We start from the raw sequence: 12,124 nt of genomic DNA on the forward strand, positions 1-12,124 counted from the left end.
CAGGGAGAAAGGGAATCTCTGAGCTGGTTGGCTGCCCTATGAGCTCCCTCCTTCCTTCCCAGGGATTCTAGTCCTGTGAGGAAGAGGGGGGAGCGAACAGGGAGTACTTAGCTATTTCAGCTGCCAGTCAGAAATCCCACTGAGGACTGGGGCAGACCTCTCTCTAGCCTAAGGCCCATTCTAGACTCTGTCTTCTACATGAGTCGGAGAAGGGAAGAGTCACAGACTCAAGCAAACACACACGGTCTGCAGAGTTCCAGGGAGCACGAGGGGTTTGCCTGGGGAAGCCACGGGGAATGTGGATATCTACTCCACCTGAGGATTTTCTAAAAGCCATTGTTGCCTCAGAATGAAAACAGGCTGTCTCAAGAGGGAGTGAGCTCTGTTATTGGAATTCTTCAGACTGAGGCAAGGAGCTCATATTAAGTGGGAAAGTAGACCAGATTCTGAGTGTATAAGATGTCTGTTGTGTGCCTAGTTCTCAGTTACCTAACACTGAGCACCAGGCCCTGTAGTTCACACTTTGTAACTTCATTTAACCTTAACAGCAGCCCTGAACTCTGCAAAGTATTACTCTTGTCACATTTTACACCATGAAGAAACTGAGACTCAAAGGAGTCAAGTAGCTTGCCTGGGGCATTGTAGCTAATAAGGGTTGAGCCAGGATTGGAGCCTGGCCTTCAGCGGGTCTGTGAATTTTCTCCACATGGCTGGGTTCTGGTGTGAGGACAGATAGGCTTATGGCCATAACAGTTGAGAGGTCTTCCTCATGCCTAGCCTGTCTCTTCTTATTTAAACCTAGCCTGATACCCCATCTTACTCTTTCAGGCATAGTAGTCTCCATAGAGGCCCTAATGAAGGCTTCGAGGCTCCTAAGATGGGGAGCTCACCAGTCTACTAGGCTTTCAGTCTGCTCCAACCTAAGAAGGTCTTTCTATGCAGAATGTGCCCCCTGGCACACCTAGAACTTCCTTGACTGGTCCTTTCTCTCCTGCGGGTCCTTCAGACTACCCTGTTGGGATCCCAAGCCAGCGTTTAGTTAGACTGGTCCCATAGTTATTCCCTTTGGCTGTCCCTCCCCCTTTCTGAGTGTGGTCTCCATATGTGCTCTGGGCCCCAGGGTAGGCCAGAGCTTGCAGTGAGTGATATGTGGTCCTTTGTTGTCTCCTCCCTATCAGGAGCACAGCCAGGACACAGATGCGGAGGATGGGGCCTTGCAGTAAGCAGGTACGGGGGTCCTGGTGGGGAGGGGTGCAGTAGACCTGGCAGGGTAGTGCTGTGCCCAGCAATGAAGGCTCTGTTGTCCCCAGACATCCTGCCATGCCCATTTGTAGGGGCTTGGTGGGTTGCAGAGCAGGCAGCCGTGGATGGGCTAACCAGGTCCGCCCAACAGGAGTTCCCTCAGAATACTCCGAGCTACATTGCCTATCTCCACTTGTAAAGAGCTCTGAGTCTACTGGAGGAGGACAAACCATTACCACCGAGTGTGAGCAGGATGACAAGGACTGGAGAGCCAGGGGCTCATAGAGGGGTGTGGTGGAAGAGGTGATGTGTACCTGAGCCTGCTGAGGATTGAGGGAGAAGTGTCTGAGGGAACACCCTTATCAGAGGCACAGAACGCTGGCAGTCCTCGGTGTGTGAGAAATGGCCAGGAGCCTCCTGTGGCTGCAGTCCCAGCTCTGCACAGTGGGGAGAGGGAGCTGCTCGTCATCAGAGGGTGATGATTATGCCAGACTTAGGGGCTGGGATATGATCCTGTCAGGAGGAAATGCCCTGTGCACCCCAGCCCTACAAGGTCGTGACTGTGCCAGTGTAACAGATGTAGAAACCTGAGGCACTGAAGGGGGCAGGGAGATGCCACGTATCTCACAAGATCCCCAGGTGGTAATTGGTGGAGCCTAGATTTGAACCCAGTGGTGTGGGCCTCAAAGCTCATTCTCTGGTTGGTATTTACCACCCTGCTCTACCCGACCCTAGAGGGAAAGCAGGCCACAGCAGCTCTGCCCATACTCTGCCCCATTCCTTTGGGGGCCGTTTCCAGAGTAAGACAGGCTGGGTGGAGGAGGGCCTCAAACAGCAGAGGTGTCTATACGCATGACACATTCATGCTACGAGATGCTCCACCATACATTTAAGTTTAGGCAATCTTTGTGGTTTGTTTTACCTGGGAGGCTAAGTTTTACCTTGTTAAGCCAGTTTGCAGGAGAGGTGCTGGGGACTCAGGTGAGGAAACTGAGGCTCGGGGAAGGGGAAGATTCACCCAAGGTTTCATGGCCAGAAAGTTATGAGGCCCGAGCCAGAGTGCAGGCATATCTCTGTTTGCAAACAGCAAACACCATTCCACTCTTTCTTCTTCCCACCCCGTGTTATTATCAAGAGCACGAAGGGGCTCTTCCTCTCAGCCTTAGTCTCTCTTCTGTGTCTGTTTCTCAGTCTGACAGGAGCAATGGCCACCAGCAGGAGAAGGGCGTACACTGTACCAGGCCTCAAGCAGGGCACCCACCCCTGGATAACAACCCCCAGCGGGTCCCAGAGGAGAGCTGGCAGCAGGCACCACCTCCCTCACGGGTCCCAGCCAGTGCCACATTCTCTGCAGGTGGAGTTATCAGCATCCCCTTCTCATGTACCCTCCCTCCCTGTTGGCACTGCCCAGGCCAGAGGGCAAAGAACAGAGTTTCCCTACACTCTGCATCCCCTCCCCAGGACACTCCCAGGCTTGGGGTTTTTCTATAGGTTTGGAGGAGGGTGGGGCCCACAGGGAGGGGACCCTGACAATAAAGAGATTGGATCCCAATTTGCTCTGAGATGGGATGGTTTGTGTTTTCTCATGAAGGTACCCTGGCCCTCCTGTCCAACCAGAAAGCAGGTCTGCTACACCCGCTTCTGTTCCCTCCTTCATTCCTCCCTGCCAGAGAGAGCATTGTCTAGGGTGCCTGAAACTGATCTGTCTGGGCCTTAGTTTCCATGGCTAAAATGGGGATTAAAATGTCCAGTAGGGTTGTTCAGGAGGGTCAGATGTGCCAGTGCCCATGAGAGCAACTTCGTGGTAGAAGTGCCAAGCGGTTTTGATCCACTCGGTCGGGCAGTGGTAGGTCCAGCCCTCAGTTTCTAAGTCTGCTGTTTCCCAGCTCTAAAATGGTTCTAGAACTCGCCACTTCCTCCCCTTCTGTGTCTTGGTTTAGGACACTGTTTTTTCACAGGGATCTTGGGCAGCAAGGGGAAAGAGGCTAGAGGCTGAGGCCTTCAGTCAGAGACCCAGACCTGGAGTGAAAAGTAGCCCCTTGGAACTGGTCAAAAGACTTCAATCTGGAGAGTTGGAGAGTTGAAGAGGGTGTCTAGAGGAAGGGGCTAGGTCCACAGGGAGTGTCTCATCCCCTTGAAGAGCCCTTGGTGGCACATACCACTACAATCCCTGACCCTACAATCTGTCCTTACACACAGGACATCAGAGCCCAGCTTAGCTGACCCACTTGCACACCTGGGTAGGTCTTCATGTTCCCCTCTGTACAAGGTGGGGAACTGCTGCCCTGGACTGGAACTTGGGCAAAGTCCAAAGGGGTTTTGGTGCCTGGTAAATATCACACCTAGGGCTGGCACTGTGTTCTGTGTCCCCAGAGCTTAGTGCTGTGCGCCCATTGTACTGTAATAACATTTCTAGACTCTACAAGGACTACTCAGTATGCTTTACTGAGGCACTCACTTTTCAGAGCTGGGGGGACAGGTACAACAGCATGGGCCATGGGCTTCTTTAGTATGCCAGGCATAGAGGCCATGAGAAGAGCAGGGAAGACCCTTTCCAGAGTTGTGAGCATCTGCCCTACCCAGAGGCCCTGTTTTATCACCCTGGCACCAGGAAATATCCTGGACAGAGTAAAAATGGGATTCCCCAACCTGGCGCCCCAGAAAAGCCCCTGAACTACTTCAGCTGCTAAGAAAGCTCACAGTTGGGCCCTTGAGAGGTTCATATCCACAAAAGCCTGCATATACCTGCCCGTCATCCCTGTGTCTGGGACCAGAAAAGACATTTCCCATTGCATTGCTCAATAGTTTTCATTTTTCTTTCCAACCTCTGAAAAACAAAAGGAGATCATGAAGAAATGTGATACCAGATTCTGCCCAAAGCACTGATATCCTCTAGATACTTTCAAGATCTTAAGTATCGATTGTGATCCTAGCAGGACTGTCATAGCCAATGGGTTTCCTGGATTGTGAGCTAATGCTTTCCCCCTTTTACTGCTGCCAGTAAGGTTTGTGACCCTGGCAGGTCTTTTTCCTTGCCAGGTCTCAGTTTCCTCATCTATGTGAGGGACTGGCCTAGATAGGGACAGTAAATGGCCCTTATTTCAGTTGTATAACAAACCACTCTGAAATTCAGTGCCTTTAGTGAACATTTATTAGCTTTTGATTCTGTAGTTGGGCAGTTTGGGCTGTGAGCCAGCTGGGTGGTTCTTCTGCTTATCTCATCTGGGCTCTCACGTGGCTGAAGTGAGCTGGCAAATTGTCAGGAAGCTGATTGATTGGTCCCAGATAACCACCCACTTGTCAAGTGGTTGGGCAGTGGGGGCAACTGGGCCACACGTTCCTAGCATCTAGCAGGCAAGACAGGGTAAGCCCTGATACGCAGGTGCTCTTCAAGCTCCTTGCTTGTGTCATGCTTGTAAGGGTCTACTGGCCAAAGCAAGTCGTATGGCTAAGCCCAATTCCTCATTATGACCGTAATTTGTTTTTAACCTATCTCAGGCCTCATTTCACTTGCCAATTCAAAACATTTAGTAGCAGCTGCTGGAATGCTTTTTGAAGATTTGGAGCAGTTTTTAGACTATTAGGAAATAGTAACATGATAGTTTGGTCATGTTTTTTATGGGCAAGGAATTGAAATATGGGTATGTGATTGTCAGGTATTAGCCAACCCTGGCCAGGTTACATCTTGCCCCATAACATATATACTATGCAGTGGGCCATATGATGAGACCACAAAAATACAGACGGTAGAGCAGGGCAAAAGATTCTGAGCCAGGTGTCCTGGGTTTGAATCCCAGTTGGGCCATTGACTGGCTTTGGGCATATCAAAATCCCTCTACCTGTGGCCACTTCCTGAATATCTATCTGCTGTATAAAAGGCACATTTTACACTTAGTTAATCTCCACAACCACCCTTTTAGGTGGATGTAGTGTGAACTTCTGGTTACAGGTTATAGAAACTGAACTTAAACCTGCTTAAGCAGGAGAAAGTTAACTGTTTCACAAATTTAAAAGCCCAGGCGTAGATTTTCAGACCCAGTGGGACCCGGGGGTTCAGGAGCTGCCATCAGGAATCTTTTTCTCTATTCCTCAGCTCTGCTGCTTCTGTTGGTGGTGTTCTCAGGCAGCTTCTAAGTGGTGGCAGAGCATGGCCACAGGGCCTGTGAAGGGTGGAGGGAGGAAAAAATCCCCAAACGGAAAATACGGGTTCTACAGCTAGAAGAAAGGGGGCTTGGGCTGACAAAAACGGGTCTTCGTTGTGTGATTATAACCATTTTACAGATTTTATAAATGTGGATGTTCTAGAACATGGCCCCATTGACAGGTGGTCTTTATATCCTCTCCCCTTTATCTGGACTCCATTTTATCAGTAGAATACAGTGATGGTGATGCTGTTATGCCAGTCTCCCAGTCCTGTTCTTAAGAACTAGCAGTTTCTACTTCTGTGTTGGGACCCAGCCACCATGCTGTGAAGAGGCCGTGTGTACATGTTCCAGCTGACAGCCAGTATCAACTGTCAGACATGAGTGAGGGAAGCCTTCAAGATGACTCCAGCCCAGCCACTGTCTGGAGAACCAAGTAAGAACTGCCCAGCTGACCTAGTCAAAGCCCAGCACCATGAGTGATAATAATCGAATGATTGTTGTTGCTTTAAGCCACTAAATTTTGGAGTGATTTGCTATATATCAGTTGATAACCAGAACACAAACTGAGACTCAAAGGTTTAAGTAGCTTGCTCTACTTTGGGGAACTGGGTTAGGAGTAAAGACCTGTTGAATTGAGTTCCTATCTAGACTTTTTGTTGTGTGACCTTAGGCAAGTCACTTAACCTCTGTGAGCCTCATCTTCCTCATCTGAAAAAAGAAAAAAAAAAAACATTCTTTTTATGACAATACTTACTGAGAGCACTTATTAGATTCAGGTGATTTTCTCTTAAAAAATAAGACCATAATTTCCTGTTCTGTTTTTTTTCCTACTTATTTTTATACTTACCTTGTTTCAAAATGTTATTTCAGGCAGCTCACAAAGAAAAAGTCAATAGAATATTATAAAAATGAGGCAAAGGAAGATAACAGCAAGGAGGCCTTTTTTGGTGTAATAACTATGAGTTACTGCAGTCAAGAGGAGTGCGTTGGTCTAGTGATTAGGCCCATGGGGCAGCCCAGTTAGCCATCCTGCTTGTATGAATGAATGGATACGTCTCTCCTCTGACTGGTCAGTGGACTCTTGGTGCACACATACTCCTCTCTGCACCTCCACCTCAGTGTACCTCTGTGGGAGCCCAGATGATCAGGGTGTCCTTCCACAAAAGTACAGCAGCCAGGTCTTGTTTGGCCAAGTGCATGGGTTTGGCTCTTCTGTAGACTGAACAGAAACTGACAGGGTTACCCATTCTTACTTTCTGACCTGGACCCCGTCTTTCCCCCCAACTCTCCAGTCCCTTTTAATAAGCCCCCTTATTCCTCACACCCCACCTTCAGTGTCTTCTCTGTGCCCTGCCCTGCAAACCCCAATGTCCAGCTCCCTGACCACACAGGGAGCTGCCTAAGGTGAGAGACTGCCTCATTCATCCTTGCACATAAGGGTTTTAAAAAGGAACATGTGACTTAGTCAACGACATAATTATGGAGCAAATACAAACAATCCAATCCAGCATCTACCTTTGTCTTCTTAATTATATTCTACCTCTGCAGAATCTATGGAAAGGGATATAACATATATACGTTAACATATATGTTAGCATTTCCTGGGTGCTCTGAGTTCTTTAACACAGATCGCATCACCTTATTTAACCCTCACATCAATCCCCCAGAGTTGGAGATACTCATCCCTTGTTACAGGTTGGGAAATTGAGACTCTGGGTTGAATAATTTGCCCAAAATCTTGTCACCTGGAAGGGGTGGAGGCAGGTTGCAAACCTGGGCAGTTGATCACCACATGCCCCTGTCATAAATGACTCTGAAATTCCTCTCCCGATTCTTGTGACAACAGTCTCTCCTGGCTTTCCTCCTCTGCATACTCAATTTGCTTTGCTGACTCTTCCTCTTATGCCAGCATCTCTTCATCCGCTTTAATTTTTATGTATAAATTCCTGGCTGACCAAACCTATGGCTCCAGACTCCACTTTCAGGCCTCCACAATCTCCAACTCTTAACTTAATCCTCCCCAGGAGTGCCAGGGGACATACACAGATACCCATCTGATAGTCCACAAGGATGTCCACAAGGATCTCAGTTGAGCCCTGACCAGCCCCCATCTTTATCTATCTTCATGAGTCCTGCATCTTGAAGAATGGCATTTTTGTCTACCCCGTTGCTCATGTCAACATCTTCCACTCCTAATGTCGAATCATGTTAGTATTTCCATGGTATGTCTTTGCTCTAACCTGTTTTTCATCCCACTGCCTTAATAGTTAAGCCCTTTTTATCTCTTACATAGACTTTACAACTTCTTAACTAGCCTTCCTGCCACTTACTTCCCATCAGTCTTTCCTCTTTACCACCAGTTATCCACGGCTCAGTGGGTAAATTCCAGACCCCTTAGCATAGCATGTAAGCCCTTTAGGATCTGACCCTCTTCCTTTCTCTCTCTAGCTCAATACCTCCCCCAGTCTGCCCTCTGTTCTTAAGCCACATAGAACTAATTGTGAAGAGAACTGTCTGATTTCTGTGCTTTTACACATGAGGTTGCCTCTACCTGGAATGTTGTCTTCTCCCACTGGTTAACCCTCATTTATCCTTTATAGCTCAGCTTAGAAGTCACCTTCTCAGACACCTTCCTGGCCTGAGTTAGCACTGGCCCCTCCTGTGTGCTACTTTTATTACAGCTCTTACAGATTATATATATTTACAACTGGTTTGGTCATCGGTCATTTTCACTAAACTGTAAGCTCCTGGAGGGCAGAGAACAGGGTCTGGAGCCCAAGTGCCTGGAACTGCATCCTGACTCCCCACTTACCAACTAAGTGACTCCTTGGGTGAGCTGCTTATCCTCTGAGTCTCCATTTCATCTGTAAAATGGAGATAACAGTATACCTACCTCAAAGGGTTGCTGTGCTTATTAAATGAATAAATATATATAAGCACCTAGAACAGGACCTCACACAAATTAGGGACTTTGCTAGTACTAGCCATTTATTATATAAATGATTATTTAAGAATAGCCCAGAGGGAATTTCCTGGTGGCCAGTGGTTAGGACTCAGCCCTTTCACTGCTGGGGCCCGCGTTCAATCCCTGGTCAGGGAACTAAGATCCTGCAAGCTGTGCAGTGCAGCCAAAAAAAAGGAGAATAGCCCAGATTCTGGGCCACATGAGAGGCATCTGTCATAGTGCATTGGTATATCTGGGACTGAAAAGTGAAGCAGTTATAACTCTCAGAGGCCAAAATAGTTTATGATACTGAAGATGTTGCCCAGCATGATATGATTAGGTTTGGCCAACTTCCCATGTAGTATTTTGGCTTTAATTTGGTTCCTGGCTCATTTAAAAGCTCATGAAAATCTGTAGCTGATGAATATAATTTTAAAAGGTGTCCATTAAAATGGTGGTGTCCAGTAAGAATGTCCATTAATACTTATCCTTTAGAACAGCTGGTTCTCCAGTGGCTTCAAATGTTGTGTTAAAACAGAAGACAAGCTTAAATCAAGGGGCAGTGATTAGAAGGGTTCATGAATATCTCCTATTAGGGAAGGTTTGAAGGGACAGGACTCATGGCAATCACAGGGGACCCAGTATTTGGTCCTTTCTTCTCTGGAGAGCACCACGATTAATGGGACAAAGATTGAAGGACTATGCCTCTGTTGCAAACCCTTGGGAGAGTTTGATGCTCCTATGGCCAAGGGTGGCAGGGTTTATCAGGATCACTGAGACAGGCAACCACCCCAAGCAGAGCAGTCTTTAACAAGGTCAGTAAACCCACCGTCATCATAAACATAGAAGCAATACCTATAGTCTTCAGGATTGGTACACTTGGCAGGGCCACCCTTTGGGAAAAGGGATATGTTTACAAGTACTATCAGCCATTAAGTCTCCTGCCCTCTGACCAGGGAAATTCACCCTAAGGGAAGTATGTATTCAACAGAAGGAAGATAGTGCATAGTGCAAGGCAGACCCGCGTTAAGAACTTTACATACACTATGTCATCATCTTTGAGGTAGGCATTTTCTCATTTTATGGATGAGAATACAGGCTATAATCAATGGTAGAGGACTGCCACTCCAGACTGTTGAGAGCCTACACTCATAGCATTTTCAAGAATTAGCAAAACCCACCAGTAGGGTACTGACTTAATAAACTATGGCATAACATGAATAGACTCTTATAGACTCTTATGCAGTTATTTTGTTTGTTTGTTTGTTTGTTTTGGTGGTACGCGGGCCTCTCACTGCTGTGGCCTCTCCCGTTGCGGACGCGCAGGCCCAGCGGCCATGGCTCACGGGCCCAGCCGCTCCACGGCACGTGGGATCCTCCCGGACCGGGGCACGAACCCACGTCCCCTGCATCAGCAGGCGGACTACCAGCCACCACGCCACCAGGGAAGCCCTCTTATGCAGTTTTAAAAATTATAAAGATACTAACTTGGAAAAATGTTCTTGATACTGAAAGATTCTATGGTGATAGGATTATGGCAATTAAATTTTTGAAATTATAAATTCATCTCAGTTAGAAAAAGACTATATACCACATACTATAAAGCCCAACTTCTAAAAACACATTGTAAAATCTAACGTTCTGTTCAAATGTGAAAACTTAGTATTGCCAGGGCAAAGAATCTGGATTGGGGAGGCCAGGTCAGAACTGGGGCCTCACACACCACGGTAGTACTTCTTCCAGGCTGCCCAGCCCAGCATTTTTTCTGAACACTTAGCCTGCAAAATGTTTGCGGGGAGAAGGGGCTACAAGTCTGCATAGTCTATGTTCCTCTTAAAGAAACTCAGATACTAGAACACTTCCTACCACTTACAATCCACAAGCTAGGCACTGCTTGTTCTAGGCATGGGGATACATCAGTGAACAAGCATACTCCCGGCTCTCAGCACCTACAGTGGCCTGAGGGGAAACAACAGTTGACATGCAGTGGGCAGGGACCTCTGAAGTGTAGAGTGAGCCAGGAGATCATCTTAGGAAAAGCTTAAGCTTTTTTGTAGGTGAGGCTGGGGACAGGTATGGAGTCAAGAGGGTTTTATAAAGACTACAGATATAACTGCATGTTTATGTGCTTATGAAAATGCACATCAGCATACAAAAGACTTAGGCAGTCACGGAACATGTTTAGTCTCAAACTCTTCTTTACCATGGAACATCCCACCCCGCACCCGGCATAATTAGAACACTCTTCAACACTGCTTCCTAAGACACTTTGGAAATGGTGGTCTGGTTCCCTTATAACCATGGCTCTTGATCAGAAACTCTCAATGGCCTTTGCTTTGTCACTCCAGGAAAGGTTCCTTCCAGCTGAGCTGTGGTTGGTATGAGGTAATATAGTAGACAAAAGAGAGGCTGATGCTATTGTGAATGGGTAACCTTAGGGCAACCCATCATTTTAAATGGGTCTGCTACAGTCAATCCAATTTTAACCAAACAATACCTCAACTGGACTATCTCAAAGAGTTAGGATCATTCCAGAGAATCTGTTTTGAGAATGGAGTTAAGAACTGGAATTGAAATTGCCAGCCTCTCACCAAACTGTAAAGTCCCATGTCTCCCCACTAAAGAAATGAACAAAACACACATATATATGCACAAAAGCGCTAATTCCACAAGAGGCACTGATCCTTGCTTTATTCACACGGTAACATCTGACATTGGGAATTGTGTGGTATAGATACAAAAGAAGATGAAATCATAAACAGCAGTTGAGTTCATTAGGGCAGTGCTGGCAGCTCAGCCAGTGCGTAGTCCCCTCAGGTCCTACTGGGCTGAGGGAATGCTCTGCCCCCTCCACTGCTTCTTGGCCAAGATGCTTTACAACACTTGGCCTATACTTTAAAATTAAGGGTCACAGTGATTAAAAACAACACGGTCAAGACATTCAAGGCTGAGTGACTGCTCCTGGAATAGTCTGGCAACAAAGTGAGGAGCAGCATTATGCCCTTATCCTTGGCAAGTACGTGCAAGGCAGATCACAGCAGACATGTAAGATGATCTTTTCCCCTGTGCTCGGTGGAGAAATACCTTTTCGGCCAAAACCACAGAAGGCAGAACCAGAAGGAAGCCCCAGAAGCACCACACAAGCAATATCACCTCTTAGTTTCTCATGATCACATTTAAAAGCGACTTTAATACAGAAAATAGAAAAAGCATTTGTGGTGGGTCCTTTTCAAATCCAGAACACAAGTTGGGGAGGAAAAAGAAAAGCTTCCTCTAGCATCATGGTTTGGACTCTCAAGAGTTCTCTCTACTGCACATGCCACACCACTTCCTCACCAACAGAGGCCCAACAGGGGTTTTTCTTGGAGTGCCAGTTTACAAGACACACCCAAAGGCTGTTATCTCTAAACTTCTCTTAGTGGCCAATAAGGAAGAAAATGCTAAGGAAGGTACTTAGCACCTTGTATTCCCTCATGTAGTAACAGCTGGAGGACTTAGCAGTGAGGTAGTGGCAACAATCCTCACATAATGAAAAGAATTCAAGTCTATAAAATCGTTCTCTGGACACTGAAAACAAGCTGTCCTCCCAGACCTCACCCTCCAACCACCCTCTCACGTGAAGCTGTGTCTACTTCCGGTATACCGGGAAGCTGAGAAGGAAAATGGCTACCCAGCTGAAGTTTCTCAGGACTAGGATACAGAGACCTCGCCAGAGCCTAGGCACAAACTGTTCTGCTGAATTCATTAGGCATAATTTTTTTTTATAGAAAAGAAAACTGAAGGACAAACCAAA

General features: G+C 47.0%; 1 protein-coding gene across 19 annotated transcripts in view; it reads left to right on the forward strand.

Moving 5' to 3' along the window:
* The window catches only part of RALY (RALY heterogeneous nuclear ribonucleoprotein), a 79,478-nt gene extending 76,684 nt beyond the window's left edge, over positions 1 to 2,794 (forward strand). For all 19 annotated transcript variants that reach the window (XM_089896728.1, XM_089896726.1, XM_022592640.3 and 16 more), the window contains 2 exons: positions 1,179 to 1,227; positions 2,434 to 2,794. In XM_089896728.1, the coding sequence (XP_089752854.1) occupies positions 1,179 to 1,223 (45 nt within the window). In that variant the 3' untranslated portion in view covers positions 1,224 to 1,227; positions 2,434 to 2,794. The remainder of the gene's footprint in view (positions 1 to 1,178; positions 1,228 to 2,433) is intronic.
* Positions 2,795 to 12,124: the final 9,330 nt, after the last annotated feature.

This window comes from Delphinapterus leucas, chromosome 15 (genome assembly GCF_059928025.1).
Source record: "Delphinapterus leucas isolate spDelLeu-1000000601 "Yukka" chromosome 15, BTC_Dleu_Yukka2, whole genome shotgun sequence".
NCBI classification, from domain to species: domain Eukaryota; kingdom Metazoa; phylum Chordata; class Mammalia; order Artiodactyla; family Monodontidae; genus Delphinapterus; species Delphinapterus leucas.